This window comes from Myodes glareolus, chromosome 22 (assembly GCF_982192425.1).
Source record: "Myodes glareolus chromosome 22, mMyoGla1.1, whole genome shotgun sequence".
Taxonomy (NCBI): Eukaryota; Metazoa; Chordata; class Mammalia; order Rodentia; family Cricetidae; genus Myodes; species Myodes glareolus.
The window spans coordinates 12,334,306-12,353,627 of NC_142047.1; the positions used below are offsets into that span (position 1 = coordinate 12,334,306).

At 51.5% G+C, this 19,322-nt stretch overlaps 1 protein-coding gene across 3 annotated transcripts in view; it reads left to right on the forward strand.

Annotated features, from left to right (window-relative positions):
- Positions 1-3,945: 3,945 nt before the first annotated feature.
- Positions 3,946-19,322, forward strand: part of Rfx1 (regulatory factor X1) — a 30,900-nt gene continuing 15,523 nt past the window's right edge. Inside the window, exons 1-5 of one of the 3 annotated variants that reach the window (XM_085682186.2) lie at positions 3,946-4,497; positions 11,659-11,997; positions 16,914-17,023; positions 17,171-17,254; positions 18,234-18,341. In XM_085682186.2, the coding sequence (XP_085538312.1) occupies positions 11,700-11,997; positions 16,914-17,023; positions 17,171-17,254; positions 18,234-18,341 (600 nt within the window). In that variant the 5' untranslated portion in view covers positions 3,946-4,497; positions 11,659-11,699. The remainder of the gene's footprint in view (positions 4,498-11,658; positions 11,998-16,913; positions 17,024-17,170; positions 17,255-18,233; positions 18,342-19,322) is intronic. The other 2 variants (XM_085682184.2, XM_085682185.2) reach the window with 2 other exon arrangements.

Sequence of the window (19,322 nt, forward strand, 5' to 3'; positions counted from 1 at the left end):
TCCACCTGCCTCTGCCTCCTGAGTACTGGGAATAAAGGCGTGGTGCACCACCACTGCCCAATTTAATCCTGATCTTCTGAGGTGGAAAAATCACCTTTAATCTGGGCCACACCTTCAGAAGGCAACCTATATGAAGGTCACGAAGAGGAAGCTCTCTCACCCTTTGCCTGTTCACTCTCCCTTTTGCCGGCAAGCAAATCCATTCCTTCATTGAGTGCATTAGAGCCTCCTTCTGGAAACTGGCGTCCACTAAAGAGCAGCTGAAACTGACAACTACTTGATTCTTGCACTTTGTTGTCTACCTTTGGTAGACAGCATTGTTGGATTAGTTGGAATACAGCCTATAAGCCATTCTAATAAACTCATATTCATAAAAATCCAATTCATAATAAATCCAATTCATTCTGTAAACTCTGCTTGTTAGGGTTACTATTGCTGTGAAGAGACACCATGATCACGGCAACTCTTACAAAGGAAACATTTAATTGTGATGGCTCGCTTACAGTTCAGAGGTTCAGTCCACCATGCTGGGGAGCATGGCAGCGTGCAGGCAGAGGTGGTGCTGGAGCTGAGACTGCTACATCTTGCAGGCAACAGGAAATCAACTGCCACAGGTTGAAACCCCTGTCTCAGGGTGGTATCCTGAGTATACGAAACCTCAAAGCCTGCCCCTACAGTGACACACTTCCTCCAACAAAGCCACACTTCCTAATAGTACCACTCCCTATGAGATTATGGTGGACCAATTACATTCACATTACCACACTGCTCCTTTAAAGAACCCTAATATAGTCAGGGTCTCACTGTGTAGCTAGCCCTATCCTGATACTCCCCATGTATCAGGCTGGCCTTGAATTGAATCTAGAGATCTGCCTGTCTCTGCCTCTCCCGTGCTGGGATTAAAGGTGTGCACCCCCACACCAGGTTGTTTCATCTCTCTTTTAACATCCTTTGTCTTAAAAAGCTTTCCTCCAAGATGCAAGGTTGTAATCTGCTACAAAACAGCGTGCACGTGCAGGAATGTGTGCGTGTGCAAATGGAGAGCAGAGAACAACATTCAGTGCCTGGGTACACCTTCACACTGACTTGGCTGGCTGGATACAAAGCCAGTCAATGCTGGGGCTACAGGTATGCACCAGCATGCCAGCTTTATGTGGGTTCTGGATTCCTGCTCAGATCCTTGTATTTGCAAGGCAAGAAGTGTGCCCACCGAGACTTCTGCCTAGACCCTCTTTTTTTCCAGGGATGGAGATAAACCCAGTCCTGGAGCATGCCAGGCAAGCACTCTGCCATTGACGCAAGCTCCAACCCTGTGGCTTCTCACCACTCTCTAATTGGCACCTCCACCCTTTCCACTTCCTGTGAACTGGTGCCCTGGCTGTGTGGGCACTAGGGTTGAACCAGGTTGTCGTTCTAGTCAGCTGTGTCCCCAGAAAGTTTCTGTGAACTTCCTTCTTCAGTGCTGAAGAAATTCTGGCCTTGGTCCTGCCTATCTCAGGGTTCAGGGTCCTCTGGGAGTTGGGAACGGTAGGAAGTACAAAATAAGGCTTCTAGGTGCCTCTACACATGAGGAGTCTTCCTCTAAGCCAGAACCCTAAAGTCTTCACAGAAGCTTCAGTAAGGCATGAGTGAGGCTCCTTTGCCAGCTAGAGTTTACTTTTGTGACCTCTGGCCTGGATGTCTTTCAGTTCTTGGGGGGCTCCTGTCAGGGCTGGGTACAGCTGTTATTTCTAGAGGAGCCATGTTCTAGGAAGTCATGAAGTAGTTTTCATTGAAGTTCACACATGGGAAAGCCTAACTAGGGATACAGGCAGCTGAACGCTGCATTTCCAGATGCAGGTGGAACAACTACGCTGTTCATCTGTCACCAGGGAGAATGCTTCACTTGCCTGCGATGTTGCATTTCTGCAGAATTACCTGGCAACCAGAGCATCAGCCAGCTATGGGCATCCTCCTGGGTCTCTACAGTTTGCTTTGTCTGACCTTGTTTTGTGATGATGGAGACAGAGCTCAGAGCCTCAGCAATGCATTCCACCACCAAACCACACCCCCAGCCCTCAGTGGCGGTGTTCTAAGACTGCTCTGGAGTTGAGTCACATCTAAACTCTATTGGTGGATTTCAGTCAGGTGCTCTATTGGTGAGCTACGTATCTTCCCACCTCTTTTCTTTCTTTTTAATTGTTAAAAAAGTTTTAAGAGCAATTACAAGTTGGGTGTGGTGGACACACACTTTTGATCTCAGCACTCAGGAGGCAGAGGCTGGCAGATTCCTGTGAGTTCGAGGCCAGCCTGGTCTACAAAGTGAATTCTAGGACAGCCAGGGCTACACAGAGAAACCCTGTCTCAAAAAACCGAGAGAGAGAGAGAGAGAGAGAGAGAGGATATTTTGCCTGCTTGTGCAGCATGCATCATGTCCATGTCTGGTTCCCTCATCACATTCTCTGAAGCTGGAATTTGGAATTCCAGGTGGTTGTGTTATCTCTCCAGCCCTCTTTTTACTTTTGACAACTGGTCTCCCGAGTTGCCTAGTCTGGCCTAAACATTCGCTCTTCCTGCCTTAGACTACAGAGCAGCCCAAGCCTTCCTTCTACTAGGTTTTATGGTGCTTGTCCCACACCCATTATTTTGAGGGGTTCTTCTCCTCAGAGAACACTATTTACAGAAGTCTCTCTCTTCCTTCTTCCATTGCTGGAGCAGCTACAGGACTTGTCTTACTTGTGACTGTTTATTGGGGTTGATACTATAGACAAGACAAAGGCAAGAGACTTTTATGTTTTTACACTTCCAATTCAGGACCTTGCATAGAAGTATGGGAAACAGAGCTCAAAGAGGTGAGTGAAGCCATTTTGTCCATATATGAAGGCTCCAATTTCTGAATTTTTCTCCACCCTCAACTCCATGGGCATGAAGTGGCAAAACTTAAAGGTGTGATGATAAACCCCTATAAACTCAGCACTGGGAGGTTGGAGGGGGTGTGAAACAGTCAGTTCAAGGTCATCCTCAGCTCTAGAGGGGGTTTGAAATCACCTGTGGGCTTCAGACCCTGTCTAAAAAAAAAAAAAAAGTTTTTTTTTGAGCTGGGACTTGCCGTATAGCTCAGCTCCAGCAATCATCCTGCCTCAGCCTGCAAAGCAGCCTGTCTACAGTGCCACTCTACCCAACTTGACCATTTTTGTACATTTTGAGGTAGACAATCAATACGTTATGACACAACTGGTATAGCAACATGATGACTATAAAGGAACTAATTAATTACCGTTGCTCATGCTCTCCTGTGGAAAGAGCAGTTTGAATTCCATTTAGTAAAAAAATCTTGAATCAATTAACAAAAAATTTGAGCACAAGATCCAGCCCTGAGCTTGCACGACTCACCCTATCTCGATGCCAGCAGAATGATTACATTTAACATTTGACATTTTGTTCACCGTGGGTCTACTTTTCCATTGGTATTTTAAAATATTGCATTAGAATATTATCTTGATGATTAATTTCTGAGCTCGAGGAACTCACTCCCTTCAGGGCTGTTTCTGTTTTACCTTCCCGGGCTGCAGCTGACCTATCTCTTGGGGAAACTGAGATCCGGAGCGGCGGGGAGCTCTAGGGACAGGCTGTCGCCGACCTTTGCTTATCGTCCGTCCTCTCATTAAATCCCCGTCTGCCAGAGACCTTTTCGCCGCCTGCGTGGTCGAGATAGCGGCGCGGACAGTCCGTGACCTTTTACAGGCTCTGACTCGCCCAGCACCAGCCCCTGCCTCGCCACCCTCTAGGACTGGGAGAACGCGCCTGTGACGTCATCGAATTCCGAGTCCGGCCTCCGCCGCTGACGTCACAGAGGGGCAGCGCTGAGTCGCAGCGTTCCTAGGGGGACGTGAGCACGAGAGGCCAGAAAGTGGCCCAGCAAGGAGGAAGCCTTGCGGTTCCCATCAGTACGTAGGAGCAGAACTACAACTCCCGACGCTCCCTGCACCTGTGCAAGAGAGCGCGACAAACTTTTGGACGAGATTGCTATCTCCTTGGTCCAACCAGAAGGCCGACTTTAGAGCGTCATCCCACCCCTCTGTGATTCTCAGGGCTGCTTCCTCGCGCGAGTGACGGGCTTCGCTGCCTTCTAGGGTTCAGATTCCTCTGACGGACGTCCGAACCGAGGAATCCGAGCTCGGAGAAGTCCAGAGGGTGTTGAAAAGCGTGGACGGTAGCCAATAGTATGCTGAAAGCGTCCGGCGCCGTCCAATCGCTGCTCTGGAGCCCCGCCCCGACGCGTGACGCAGTAGGGTGGGTAGCAACAGTTGCCCCGGTGAGGGAAACGGAGGCGCCATAGCCACGGTAGTCGTGGCGACCAAGCAACCCAGCAACGCCAGTCAACAACAACAACCGAGGCCGCCCCCCGCCCCCACGCCCCCGGCCCGGCCTGGGGACCCCGGCGCGCTCGGTCCCCTCTGCACAGAGCCCACGCACCTCCTCAAAGCCTTCCGCGGACACAAGTGCGGAGAAGCCGAGGTAACCGGGGCAGCGCCTGGCAAGCTGGGCGCGCCGGGGAGGGCGGCGGGGCCCGCGCGGCGCCTGTCGCTTGAGTACAGTCCTGAGGGAAGGGGCGGGCGGTCAAAATGGCGGCGCCGACTGTCGGGACCGTGGGGGAGGGGGCCGGGGTTCGGCCCCGGCGACACCACCCGCCCCCGGCCCCGCAGTCCGGCCCCCGTGAGGGCGGGTGCTCGCAGGCCGCGGGCGAGTGGAGGTCGGGCGGCTGGGGCGGGGGGCAGGGGGGGCGCTTTTATGTGTCGGGAGGTGCGGCGAGGCGGGCCTATAGAGGCTGGACCAATGACAGCGTGCGGAGGCGGGGCCTGACCGTAGGTGGGCGGGGTCTAGCGTCCCTCCGCCCTCGGAGTCGGGTGCGGCTGCCGCCGCCCGGACAGTCCGGGTCTTCCCGAAGAGGAGAAGCCGCTTAGTAGCGTACCTGCCTAAGATTTAGAACTTGGCCGTTCAACGATTTCATTTTAGGCCTTTGTTTTCCTTCCTATAAAATGGGGAGAATTGTCGCCATCCCCTTCTTCATTACAGTAATTCCTAATTCCTTCTGGGAATTTTACAAGGGCTCATCCTTGAATCAACCTCTCTCTCTCTCTCTCTCTCTCTCTCTCTCTCTCTCACACACACACACACACACACACACACACGTCTACTGTTTCTCAGTAAGGTTTGATAAATTGTTAGTATTGATTGCAGAATGACCTCCACTTCTAAACCCGGGAGGAGGTGGAGATGGTCAAGTTTCAATCAGACTGTCTTTAGCCTGGGGGATTTAGTTGTCAGAAGTTGACGCTCCGGCTGGAGAGAAGTGATCTTGGGCCACAAATTTAGAGGATCTGAAATTGTCTGCGGTGCCACCTCAGCCGTGCGGTAGCGAGCTGTGGGGCTCTTGTTTCTGGAAACTGGACTTTTCTCCCTCGCCATTAAGGTTTTGTGGAAATAGCAAAGCCAATGGAGCTGTCATAGATTCCTTAAGCCACATCTCCTGTCACATGTTTATTTCAAGTCAGTATCCAGAGGTCAGAGGTTATAAGGTGGTACTCGTCCCACATGGGCAGGAGCAGATGCAATGTCAGAGCCAAGGGGACGCACTGTTAGTGCTCAGCCTTTGAAGCTGCTTTTTCGGGGGGTGCAGAAGTAGACCAGCCATGGCAGTTCTTATGGGCTGTGTGCTTGTTCCTTGCTTTGCATTTCAGTTGGCACTGGTGTACACAGCCAATAAGAAGACCGACTTTCCCATTGGAAATTAAGCAGGGAAGTGTGGGCTTCCACTTAGAGGGACTTTTCTACTCTCTTCAAAGTTAAGATTGTGCACATTAATTTTCAGGAAGATGCTGGGGTTTGTTAGGTTGGTTAAAAAAAAAGTAAAAAAAAAAAGTCTTCAGTTTTTCAAGACAGGGTTTCTCTGTGTAACAGCCCTAGCTGTCCTGGAACTAGCTCTGTAGACCAGGATGGCCTCAAACTCACAGAGATCCTCTGCCTCCCGAGTGCTGGGATCAAAGGCGTGTGCCACCCTGCCCAGCTTTGATTCTGGTTTCATCAACTGCTTGGACATCCTCCTTCCCAGCTGTTCTCACAGTTGTTGGTCCTGGAAGAGTCTTTTGACTGGGGAAGGTTGGTACTGCCTCAGTTTCTTTTTACCTAAAACAGTTTCTCTCTAGCTGTGTGTTCTTGGATGAATAATGTCACATTTTTGGGCCTCCATGTGCCCTCATCTAGGGACATACCTCATTTGAGCTTTATAGATTACTGTATATGGATCCCATCCCATGAAATGTATCACACGTCAAATACATAGTAGTGCTCAAATGATGTCACTTCCTGTCTACCCTCGGAATTAGCTGGTGTTTCATTTTTATCGTTTTGTATGAGAGAGAAAGCTGATGCTATGAGTTGGCACAGGAAGCTGGAGACCAAGGATGCAGCTTCTCTTTTTCTCTTTTCTCTTGGGGGATTTGAACCTAAGTCACCCCCCAAACTAGGTGATTGCTCTGCACTGAGCTATACACCCAGCCCTATTTTTTCTTTTTCAAGTTTTTAAATGTTTACCTTTTATTTATTTGTGTATGTGCACACATGAGCACTCGCGTGTTAAAAGCATGCACGTGGAGGCCAGAGGACTGCTAGAGGGAATGAGTTCTGTCCTTTTACCAGGTAGGTCCGTGGGCCTGAACGCATCATCAGGCTTACTTAATAGCAGGCCTTCACATGATAAGTCATCTTAATGGTCCATTTTATTTTTGAGACATGGCCTTGCTAAGTTGTCCAGGCAGGCCTTGAACTTGTGAGCCTCCTTGCTTAGCTTCCTGAGTAGCTGAGACGACAGGCCTGTGCCACCAGGCCAGACTAAGAGCTCCACTTTCTGTGAAATGTTGCCCATTTTGCTCGCACATGAGTGGCTTTTGTTTCTGAGAGTATCCAAAAAAAGAAAAAAAAAAGTGCTGTCTGAGTAGAGATCTTGACTCAGCTGCAGCTCTCGAGGACTGAGCGGCTCTGTGGAGAAGGTAGGAAGAGTATTTTTGAACAAGAACTCACGTTTTTCCTTGAGCCCTGAACTAGGGAGGGTCTTGTGTATAGTCCTGTTGTGCACCAGGAAGGATGGCAATCCGGCAGGGTCAGCCAGCACCTGCTACTGCAGAGACTGTAACCTCCACCCGGAAGTTAGCAGTCAGTGGAGTGCAGCCGGCCCGCCTTCCACGCTCACCAGCCCTGTCTTCTTCATTCAGCTGCATATGCCCAATGCACCGTGACAGCTGAGTTCCTTGGAGGCTTGGAACTCAGTGTAGAACACCTGCCTAGTGAGTGTAAGACCCTGTTTTCCATCCCTAGCACTGCAAAAAAGAAAAAAAAACAAAGGGTTGAACTCCTAGTATATGCCCATCAGTGTTCTAGGATCTGGGGTAAAAGGGGGACTCTTATGAGCTTACTCAGGAGGGAGGAGAAACTGTGGGGGGTAAACCAACGGCTATACATTGAAAGAGTACTGGAGTGGGGGGACACACAGTGACCAGGGGAAGTGGTCTGAAGTTAAGGAGCTGGGATTGGGACAGGGTCAGAAGCAAGTGTAGGTTGGGGAGGGGGGTGCAAAGGCCTAGGCAGGAGGGAATGGGAGCATTATTAGACCGAGAGCCAGGATCGTGAGTGTTATATGTTCTCTGATGCGACATGGGACAGGCCAGGTGCTCATTGGATCCTGAGGACAGTGCTCCAGGGCTCCATGTGAAGATAGAGAAGTAGCCAGTCCAGAAGATGTGTCAAATGCCAAGGGCGGGGTGCACCGATACGCTGACCTTTCCTATTGCCTTCCACATTGCTTCCTTAGCAGTGCTGCCCCACAGAGAGCAGTGCTGCTCCACAGAGGAGCTGAGCAGAGGAGGTGTTCTCTCCCTTTCTTGTAAACCATTTGGTTCTGGAGTCTGACATTTGTGACCTGCTCTACCGGCTGTAGCCTGCTGCCTGTGTTTGGTAATGGGATGCTACTTCTCCTACAGAGGCTAGGCTGCTTTCTATGGCCTGGCACCTACAGCCCTGCTGGCTGTGTATGGATGAGAGCTAAGAATGATTTTTTGGGGATGACTGGAAAAAGTCAAAAGAATACTTTATAATGTGAATATTTTATAAATTTCATGACATGAAAAATCATAAAATGCAAGTCTGTGTCTCCCGTTGCTTTTCTTGCCCCTCGTCTGCACATCTGCCCACCTGTTGCACCACCACTGCATTGGCAAAGTCAGGTGGATACCAACAGACACTGTCTGCCCACAGAACCAAACATAGTCACTCTCATCTCAAGGAATGGGTTCAGACACTGGTTCAGCAGATGACTGACAGAAAGCATGTGGGCTTTCTGCAGGTACTTTTCCTTCTACTGCCTTCCGTGAAACAAGTGCATGGAAAATCGGCATACCACATCTAGGTGTGTGATTCATTCCCCTGCAGAGAGCCCCAAGCTTGACCCTTGCTCATGTGGGAGGGATGGGTGAGTCCTCAAAGAAGGCACCATGAACATGGTCTTTTGGAGCCCTTTCCTATCAGAGAGCAACAGCCTCTGCAGCAGCCTGGGCCAGGGTAGGTGGTCCTGGACATGGGGGACTAGCTAAAATATATTTTGGGCCGCCACAGACTCTGAGCAGTGGAACCCAGGGATCTGCATGTCAGCCACCTCCCCAGGGGCTGCTGTGAAGTGCATGCAAAGCTGAGAATGAATGGTAGTGGCAGCTTTTATTGTCCACAGTACTGGCTGCTTACGTGATCACACTGGATTTTTACAGTGGTCCTGTGAACCCAGGTCACAGATGGGTAAACTAAGACACAGAAGACAGTCCGTAACAGATGTTTATGAAAAGGTTCACATGGAACAGATGCTGATGGCTACAAACCCTGAGCCAGGTTGGCTCGGATGCAGCCCCTAACAATGGCAGGAAGCTGGGGTCAGTGGAAGATGAGCTTCCCTCACTGTGGTGGACTATGGCCTCTTCCTTCCCTTGATGCCTAAGTCCTTGGCAGGGGTGGAGTAGGGTGGCATTGAGTATTGAGTCTGGTGCTGCTTTATGTCCTGCTTGGGTCCTGTAGTCTGAGTCAGTGTTCGTCCTTTTGGCTCTCACAAGATGGCCCAGCACCAGGTAGTCCCAGGGCTACACAGGCTGTCACACTCACACACACACACACTCACTCACACACACACACACACACACACACACACACACACACACACGAGGAGTGGCAGAAGCCCTGTTCCTTGGAATCACTTTTGTCTCTGGGGACTGTGCTACAGATGTCCTTAGTGCTTTGCTCAGGCTTCCCTTCCTCTCTCTCTCTTCCGTTTTTTGGGGTGGGGTGCTGTTAAGGGTAGAACCCAGGGCCTGTTGTGCAAGCATGTCCACAGCTCAGCAGTGTGGTCTGCTCTCCTCCACTCCACAGGGAAACAGTGGAGGAGCTCCCCCAAAGCCACCCACTGCCCCCTGAGTTTACCAGCTGAGGGTGAAGCCTGGATCCCTGGAGAGGCAGGCACGGGGAAGCATGCTGAGGCTGTGCTGTCAGTGGGCCCCTCTTGGGTGCTAGGCTGACTCCCTGGATCTGGCTTAGGTCGGTAGCAGGACCTCTGGTGGATAGGACAGGGAAGGTGTTGTCTACTGAGTGTTAGAAGTAATTAACGTCCAAGCTGGTGTTCTGGGCTAGTGTCACTGGTGCACCCAGTAGTGTTAGCCACGAGCCACAGGACTGAGTCAAGTTGGTGACAGACGCATGGGTTCGTAGTGCTAAGGCTGGGACAGTAGCTCAGTCTGGCTCCCAGCCTACCGCTTGGAGACCTCACTCTAGGTCAGCCTGCTGACATGGCGTGTGTGGCACAGTAGTGCCAGAGGTCAGGACCGAAGAGCCTCCCGGTTGGCAGGCTCCAGCCTGGGTGCTGTGTGATTCAGAGTCACAGCTAGCCTCCAGAGCACAGGGCAGGGAAATACTGGGGATGGGCACCCTCCCAAGGCATTGCCCATCTCATGCTAGGATAAGCCCAGTACCAGCCAGGAAGACCAGCCACTCCTGCCACTCCTGCCTCAGAAGCATCCCCACCCTGAGCTTGCAGAGTTCCTGCCTCAACCTGTGAATGGATGGCATCCTGCTGTGACAACACTCAGATGGCCACAGGGCTCTGAGAGGCAGCTTTCTCTGTGACTTGCCTTTTTACCCAGGAGCTGTCAAGGGCTAAGAGTGCCCGGGGTTCAGACAGATCTGCCACTTCCCTGCTGTGTGGCCTGGGGCCAGCACCTTATCTTCTCTGAACTTCAGCTCAGCTGGCAAACTCAGTCTGATTCACTGTGATGGTTGCAGATCTAAAATGGGTGTGTGATGGATGTCAGCTTGACTGATCTGGAATGTGTGTGTGCAGCAGGCGGTCAGGAGATGCCAAGTTAAAGGTAGTATAGTAGCATATGCCATTCCAGAGGCTAGGCAGAAGGGTTAGCATGGACCTAACAGGGAGGGCCTGTTGCAAAAGACCAAGTGCTAAAGATTGGATGGCTTCAGAGTAGAATATTTGCTCATCATGTACAAGGTCCTGGGTCCTATCCCCAGACACCAAAAGAAAAGAGATCCTAACACTAGGGAGGCAGAGAAAGGCGGATCTCTGTGAGTTCAAAGCCAGCCTGGTCTACAGAGAGAGTTCCAAGACAGCCAGGGTTACAGAGTGAGATCCTGTCTCAGAGGGGAGAGGTGTTCACTGGGCTTGATGGTGAGAGGAATAAAACAGGTGCTCTAGAGTGTAGCACGATCAATAAAAACCCAGGGACAGATATTGGGGTTCAATCTGAAGGTCAGAAAAACAAAACAGCCAGCCACTGGCTCTTAGCTCTACCTCAGTCTGAAATGGCGATCCTGCCTCCAGGAATCTCAGAATGAGGCTGTGAATGAGAGCTGTCTCCTCTCATTTTATATTCCTCTCTAGGGCTGGGATTAAAGGCGTGCACCAATACTGCCTGGTTTCTGTGGCAAATTAGTGTGGCTACTGGGATTAAAGGTGTGTGCCACCACTGTCTCGTCTGTAAGGCTGACTAGTGGGACTGTTGTTTTACTCTCTGGTCTTCAGGCAAGCTTTATTTATTATTAAAATACAAATGAAATATCACTACATTTCCCCTTTTTGTCTAAATAAAAAAAGGTTAGAACTAATATAAGAAAACTATATACAATAAATACAATGACTATATACAATATACATCAACAATGTCTAGGAAACAAAAGCGCAATTTCCGTCTACACTAGAGGCCATTGACATTCCCAAGCCTGACCCAGGTGACAGTTGTGCCATTCGTGGAGAGGAACATAGAATCACTTGCAGTCTGGAGAGTTGTCCCAAGCGTAACCTGAGGCACTGTGGGCATGCTCAGATGGCAGGGGGTCGAGGGCAAGGGCAATAGTCACAGCTCAGGATGAGGGTGGGGAATCCTGTCTCTGTCTCCTCCCAGATTCCCTACAGGAATGGTCCATTGTAGCTAGCCAGAGATTTAATCAAGTTAACTCAAAGACATCTCCAGGGAGCTGGGAGCTGGCCCTGTTTTCCTCTGCTGGTAGATTAATTCTTTTTTCTTCTTCTTCTTTTGTTTTTTTTCTTTTTCTCTCTCCCCCACTTTTCTTCTCAAGGAAGAGGAAAACCGCCTTATTTATTATCATTCACTGTTGGCATGGCAACACAGTCCTATGTTACTGAGCTACAGGCAGCCCCTCAAGCATCCCAGCCGCCACAAGCCCCACCCCAGGCCCTGCCCCAGCCACCACCCCCAGCAGCACCCCAGCCTCCTGCTGCAGCAACTCCCCAGCCCCAGTATGTCACCGAGCTGCAGAGCCCCCCGCCGCAGACGCAGCCTCCGGGTAGCCAGAAGCAGTATGTGGCTGAGCTTCCAGCTGCCCCTGCACCCTCACAGCCTGCCACACCTGCCCCATCCCCTGTGGCTCAGCAGTACATCGTGGTCACTGTCTCGGGTAAGTTCACACCCACATTTATGACTAGAACGCTTGGAAAATCTCTGGGAGGAGTTTTGAGGAGTATCCAGGGATCTTCTCTGGGGCTTCCTGTGGGATTTGGGGCATCTTTAGGTAAAGGGAGTCAGGTCAAGCAGAGATACCTCTGTATCCCACTAGGATGTTCCTGTTTTTATCTGTCCCCAGAAAAGATGGGATGATGAAATTCAATTTGCACACACCTGCAAGAGTTGGGCTGCCCACCAGCCCTGGGCCTCTCTGCCTAGGTTTTCTTGCTGATACAGGGACCATTGTGGCTTCTCTGTCTAAGGCCATGTGAGAGGTGCTTAAAAGTCTTGTCTAGACGGGTCCTTGAGAGGACTGTCTAAATGGCTGTGATGTGTCCCCTCTCTTCCCTGGGCACCAAGCAAGCTCCTGTGTCCATGACTACCCTTGTACCATGGAGAAAGTCTAATGCCACAGCGTGAGAATGGGGAAAAGGGAAGGCTAGAATCAAGAGAAAAACGCATCCTGCAGGTGGCCCATCCTGGCCCAGAGCCGTAGGTCTGTTTTGTATCTCTGGGGTGTCACTACAGGTCCCCAATCTCTGTCCCTTTTCCCCCTTCCCTTCTTGGGAAGCAGAGGAAGGAGGAAGGTGCTGCACTCACACATGCCCAGTGTGGTATTTTATCCTTGCCTGTGTGCCCTACACTCACACATGCCCAGGGTGATACTTATCCTTGCCTGTGTGTCCTACACTTACACATGCCCAGTGTGGTATTTTATCCTTGCCTGTGTGTCCTACACTCACACATGCCCAGTGTGGTACTTTATCCTTGCCTGTGTGCCCTATACTCTCTTTCTGCCGTGCCTGAGCATGCAGCTGACCTTATTGGGATCAGCAACTGGTCCGGCTGCCCCAGCCTCTCCTGCAGGGTCCTGCCAAACGTGACCCTTTCTACACACCCCTCCCGCAGCTAAGAAAGACAAACAGCATGTTCACCAGGACCCCTCAGCCTGCCCTCTGCCTGCACCTGCAGTCTGCTTCTCAGCCTCTTTTAAACTCAGATATTCTCAGAATACTAGCTCTTTCCCTCCTGCTTCCTCGTCCACACGCTCTAGTTGGGGTCCCCATCCTCTCATCACATCAGACTCATTGATCATTCTGGACTCTTGTTGTTATCCTTGGCCTCTCTAGGCAGTGACTGGCACGCCCACTCCTCTCCTACCGCAGACCTGCCCTGCACACCTGCCCAGATTTCACTCACTTCTCTTCTTGGTCACCTCACGTCTCTGAGCCATAGGCAGATCTCAGGCTCAGGCTGGGCCCCTCTCCGCTCCAGCTGTCATCCTCTCATGGTGGCCTCTATTCCCTTCCTTCTTCCCAGTCCTGGGCTTTGAATCTGGAGCTTCACAGACTCTAGACCAGTGCTCTACCAGTGTACTACATCCCCAGCCCTCTTTTTACTTTTTGAGACAGGGTCTCAATAAGCTGCTCACACTGGTCCTGAAACTACTCTGTAACCCAGGCCTTAACCTTGTCATCCTTTTGCCTCAGCCTCCTCAGAAGCTGATAGCAGGGTATGCCACCAGGTCCAACAGTGGCACACCGAGGGAGGCCAGGCCACAGAGTGGCTTTTAGGTTAAACAGACTGAGGCCACTCTCACTAGCTGTGAGGTGGGGAACTAGCATGCTCCAGAGAACAAGATAGGTGTCAGGTTAGACTACAGCTCTTTTCTACAATATCACTCCGCCAGGCTCTCACCCCTGGCTTAGACAGTGGCTTCTTGCCTGCTTTGCACCATGGTCCTGGGGAATGTCTTCCCACTGTTTCATTTCTGGCAGGAGTGAGCCCATCCCTACAAAGGACCCTGTTGCCTCCTGAGCTCTGAGGAAGAGGAGAGGCTGCTACCTCCTAGCTTCTGTGTCAGGGTCTTCCTAATCCCTTTCCCAGGTTGCCCATGTGAGCCAGTCCTTTGAGGAAAGAGAAGCTGAAACAGGGAAGTGCCTAGGCCAGCCCCTGGGCCGAGAGCAATCTGGGCTGACCAGGAACCCTGCAAGTTCACTGCAGGGGGAAGGCTGCCCCTTGCCCCTGGAAGCTAGACAGCAGAAGTAAGCTGAGACCTCCAGCCTGGGCCTGGCATGCTCTGCTCTAAAGTGACTTTGGTGACAATAGGAAGGAAGCTCAGGTTTCCCTGGTCAGCCGGTACACATCCACAATCCCTGTCCTCCCCTGAGAGGCCTCCAGAATTTAAGGTGGAAGGAGGTGGCTGCAGTCTGGGAGGGTGAGGCCAGACCTGCCTAGAGGGGACTGCTTAGCCTGCAGGAGGCGCTGCAGCCACCCATGTTTCTCAGCTTCCTTCAGCTCCTGTTTTTCCAGAGCTCAAGAGGGCTGTGCCCACAAGAGGGAAATGGTGCTGCTTGTCAGCATCTTCAGTGAAGGTGGGGAAACTGAGGTTCAAGAAGACATAAGACCCTGGAACAGCAGGGGCCCAGAATCTTGCCCTGAACTTTCAGAAGAGAGGCAGATAGGTCTATCTACCCTTGGGGAAGAGAGGCCTGGCTGGTGAAGCTCCCAGGGTTCAGCCTCCTGAGCCTGCCTTCAGTTTCCTGAAGAACTAGCTTGCTCTCTCTAAGCTGAGGGGTGGCCAGGTAGACAGGTGGGAGAGCCAGGTGCCTGGAGGAAGTAGTGACCACATGGACAAGATATACTGTCTGATCCAAGCAGGAGGTGAGCTCTGGCTCCTAACCCCAGCTTTCAGGGCCTCCTTGCGTATGCACATGCCCAGAAGAGAGGTGGCTAACAGGCACAGCTGTCCCTTGACTCCCTATTTTCCCTTACTTTCCTCCCAGCTCCCCTTCCAAAACACAATTAGGAAGCCCTTGGCCCATTCACCCTCCTGGTGTTGATGGGTAGGGGAGAGTCTGAGGCCTTAAGGACCACCCCACAGCAGGTGACGATAGGGCGGATAACTGCTTGGAGCAGATCCCCAGGTGTGCAGCTGCAGAGGGTCGGGACCTTGTAGGTGCCCTGTGTAACGTCCCACCCTGAGCAACAGCAAGCCCATGGGTCTCAGTTCAGCACCCATCCTTGGGCCAGGCCTGACTCCCTGTATTCCAGACAGTGCAGCTTGGATCTCACTCAGATGGGCTGAAGGAGAGCTCCTTCTCGAGGGCCCAAATACGCCTAAAGCAGTTTTAAGGGAAGATTCCAGCAAAATCTAATTACTACTGCTTAGAATTGGTGCAGCTATCCGAGTAGACCTGGAAAGAGCCACAGGAAGTTTGCCCTGACAATGTCCCCACATCTGGCCACATCTGGTGCATACTCGGATGCTTTGAGGCAGACTGGGCCAGTCTCCTTGCCTTGCCAGGCCCCTTTCCTGTGTCCATTATGGAGAATGAGCTCTGTATTTGAAACCTCAACCTTGAAGTGTCTCTGAGAGCCCCCAGCTTCCTAAACCAGTCTGTGTGATCCCATCTAATAAGACCAGCAACTTGGGATTGGTATGTGGGGTTGGGCAATGTGGGCATTCAGGGAGACCTGGGAATTAGGCCAGGCCCCCCAGCTGGGTGATACAAAGTCTCTGCCACGTGCAAATGAGTGAGAAAGGCAAGTCCTGGCTCCAAAGGCCCAGAATCCCTTAGAGCAGCACCTGGTACACCAGAAACAGTATCAGTATCCACAGCCCTCTCTTTGATAACCCTTTGTTGCCATGTAACCCTTCAGCCCTGTGGGAGGCTAGGTAACCCCTCTGGACTCCTACCCCTTGCCCACTGCCAGATCCCAGGAAGATGGACCTGAGGCCTTGGTTCCTTTAGGCTCTACTGGAGACTGAGAACAGTCACATGGCCGCCCCAACCTGACTTTGGCCCCTAAACTGCTGAGGAACAAGCTAGGCCACATATAGGGAATAGGCCAAATGACATCCCAGCTAAGACTCTCTTAGCTAGTGTGTCCCTCTCCACTTCCCTGCTGCCCCATGAATCACTTAGCAATATGTGTACGAAACATGACCTGCCTCTGACTGATAGCATCCCTGGGTACCAGCCTTCCTTCTGCCCTGCCCCAGCCCCCTCGCAGCCTGCATGAAGCAGATTGTTTATCTGAGGGCATGAGTTCTGAGCTCATGGCAGGGATTAGCTCCCCAAGGTTGCAGGTATAAAGTCACCTGCATACTCTGCTGCTCCCGTAGTGCTGGCCTCCTGGGGCTGCTGGACAGCAGAGTTGGGAGCAGGCAGGGGCACCATGTTCTATGATCTTCTCTTCTTGGCTGCTTGCCAACGTAAGTACTTGCACTTTGGGCTCTAAACCCCTTGCTACCTCCCCTCCATTCGGGTAGGGAAGGAAGGCTTAGGGGCACTTTTGACCACCTTGTCTCCTAAGAAGCCAGGAGAAGCCCAGTGCCTTGGCCCCTCCTGAGCTGTCAGGTTTTAAGCCAGGGGGAGGGGGTTTAGTCCACTGCCTGTCCATATCCATAGTTCTGTTTTTATGGGAACAGGCTCCTCAGACATACAACTTCAGAACAAGAAAATCAGGAGGCTAATTCCAGATATCAAAGATCCTGGGTCCTCTGGGTCCTCATCCCATCATGCATGTTCCTCTGATGGATGCTAGAAAAGGCCAGACTGTAAGAGAGACAGTAGATTTAGATAGATCTAAATCTACATGGGAAGTAGAAAAAGACAAGATCTCTTGAGTAAACTGGGAGGATGGGGGCCTTGGGGGAGGGGAGAGGCAGCGAGGGGAGCAGAGAAAAATGTAAAGCTCAATAAAAATCAATTAAAAAAAAAGAAAAGAAAAGGCCAGGCTGGACTTGGAGAGGCCAGGTCCCATTAAGGGTGGACTATAGGCTGCATCATCCTCTACTGTTGGACTTACTGTTGGAGAGGCAGAGGCAGCAGGCAGAACTGACTTCCCAACCTCTTCCCACAGAAGGTGCCATGCGAGCTAGTGAGACTGTGTCAGAGGCCAGCCCCAGTTCCACAGCAAGCCAGACCGGTGTCCCCACCCAGGTGGTACAGCAGGTGCAGGGCAGCCAGCAGGTAGGACATGGCCTTCGCTGGGGAGAGGGGAGGCGATCTCCCTATTTTCCTGCCATGAACATTTGTTTACCTGTCTCATCAGGATATGGCAGCAGCTACCCTCTTGGTAAGCAACCCTAGTTCAGCCCCTTTCTTTTGCCTCCACAGCGGCTGCTGGTCCAGGCAAGTGTGCAGGCTAAGCCAGGCCACGTGTCACCCCTGCAGCTTACCAATATCCAGGTGCCACAGCAGGTAAGGCTTCTGCTTTAGCCTCCCAGGGTAGAGAGCCAGTTCCCTGCTGCCAGCCTGCCTGTCCCCACACATGAGCCTCAGCCATAGGCTGCCCCAGCTCCTGGCTTTGGGCAGTGTTCTCTGCAGACAAGATCAGATACCCTAGGGGCTGATGTCCAAGCAGCCTCAGGAGTATTGTACTTGTACTGAGAACTGGGGAGGAGATAGCAGGGAACCTGTGGGTCCAGCCCCAGCATCTCTCAGTCAAGTCCAAGAAGGCCGCAGTCTGGTGCTGGGGCCTTTGACCATTTCTAGTTTGTCAGCTCCTATTTGGACTGTGCTAGAATACTGATGCTGCAACCCAGCACTGGAGCATATTAAACATGTGCTCTACCACCAAGCCATACCCCAGCCCAGTACTAGCAGACTCTAAGGACAACAATGTGTTTCTCTCTCTCTCTCTCTCTCTCTCTCTCTCTCTCTCTCTCTCTCTCTCTCTCTGTGTGTGTGTGTGTGTGTCTCTCTCTCTCTTTGAGGGGGCTGTTTTGAGATACGGTCTCATGTGACCTGAAACTCTGTATGTTGTGGGGTATGACCTTGAACTCCTGATTTTAGGATTACAAGCATGCATCCCACGCTGGACTCTAGTACACATTCCGCATGCCTTCTGAGCCAGGAACCAACTCTGGCTTTGCTATTTGGTTTCAGGGCTCAATAAGCCCTTCACCGCCCATGAGCCTGGGTGTCACCTGCTATAGGGTAGAGCCATACTGTGCTGTGTTGGGATGAGGGGCAGTTCCTGAGCTGACAGGCATGGAGTGCCTAGAATGTTCCTAATGCTCAGGTGCTCAGTGAGGTTGCTAGGGACTGGCATGGGGCTCAGTGGTGGCAGTGGTGTCTATGAGGTCCAGGTTCTATCCCTAGCACAGGAAAACAAAATCAAAAGCTTGGCTGTGGCTGGTAACGTTGGTGACCATGCTCGCTTTTTTCCTGACTCCAGGCTCTCCCCACACAGCACCTGGTGGTGCAGAGCACAGCACCGGGCACAAAGGGTGGCCAGGTCTCCCTGACGGTGCACAGTGCCCAGCAGGTGCACTCTGCCTCTGAGGTAGGTGGTGCCACACTGACATCTTTCTCGCTTCTTTTTTTTTTTTAAATGATTTATTTATCTTTATTTTATGTGCATTGGTAGAAAGGTGTCAGATCTCGTGGAACTACATTTTCGGACAGTTGTGAGCTGCCATGTGGGTGCTGGGAATTGAACCCAGGTCCTCTGGAAGAGTATTCAGTGCTCTTAACTGCGAGCCATCTCTCCAGCCCCTCTTTCTTGCTTCTTCCCCCCAGCCTCAAAACTCCTATGTAGAAAAGGCTGACTCCTAACTTTGGATCCTCCTGTCTCAGTCCTGATTGCTGGGTTCCTGGTGTACACCACAATGCCTGGCCTCACATGGAGAACTAAATTCACTTGCAGCTCCTAAGTCCTAGCACCCCTGCTTCATGGACCCTGGGTGGGATTGTCTAGCCAGTACCTGGCCCTGCAGCTGAGCTGAGGTTGAGAGAGCTGTAGTTCAGAAAGAAAAGGAGTCTCCTCTTCCACCTTTGGGAAGATAGAGTCCTTCATCGGGGCCTTGAAAGACACACACCCCAGTAAGAGTTTGAAGGTCACAGGCTGGAGGCAGAGGCAGGTAGATCTCTATTAGTTTGGGGCCAATTTGGTCTACATAGTGAGTTACAGGACAACTTGACCTATTACATAGTGAGATCCTGTCTTCAAAACAAAACAAAAGCCTAAAAAAGAAAAAAGAATACAGGGTCAGATGCCAGGCTTAGCTGAGTCTCCTGGCCTTGCAGCCGGTATTTTCTGTGTCTAACAGAGCTAATCGTTCTGGATGTGTGGCCACATACCCACATTCGAGAGGCTGAAGCAGGAGGATTTCAGATGGGGTGCTAACAAGTTTGATACTGAGACTCTGTCTCAGAAAAAGCTGATGAAATCCGCCATTCATCTGCTCCCTCTTATCAGAATTACAGTTTATCCTAGTGCTGCATGCCCCAGACTAACACAAGCCCACCCACTTGTGTGGCCCTG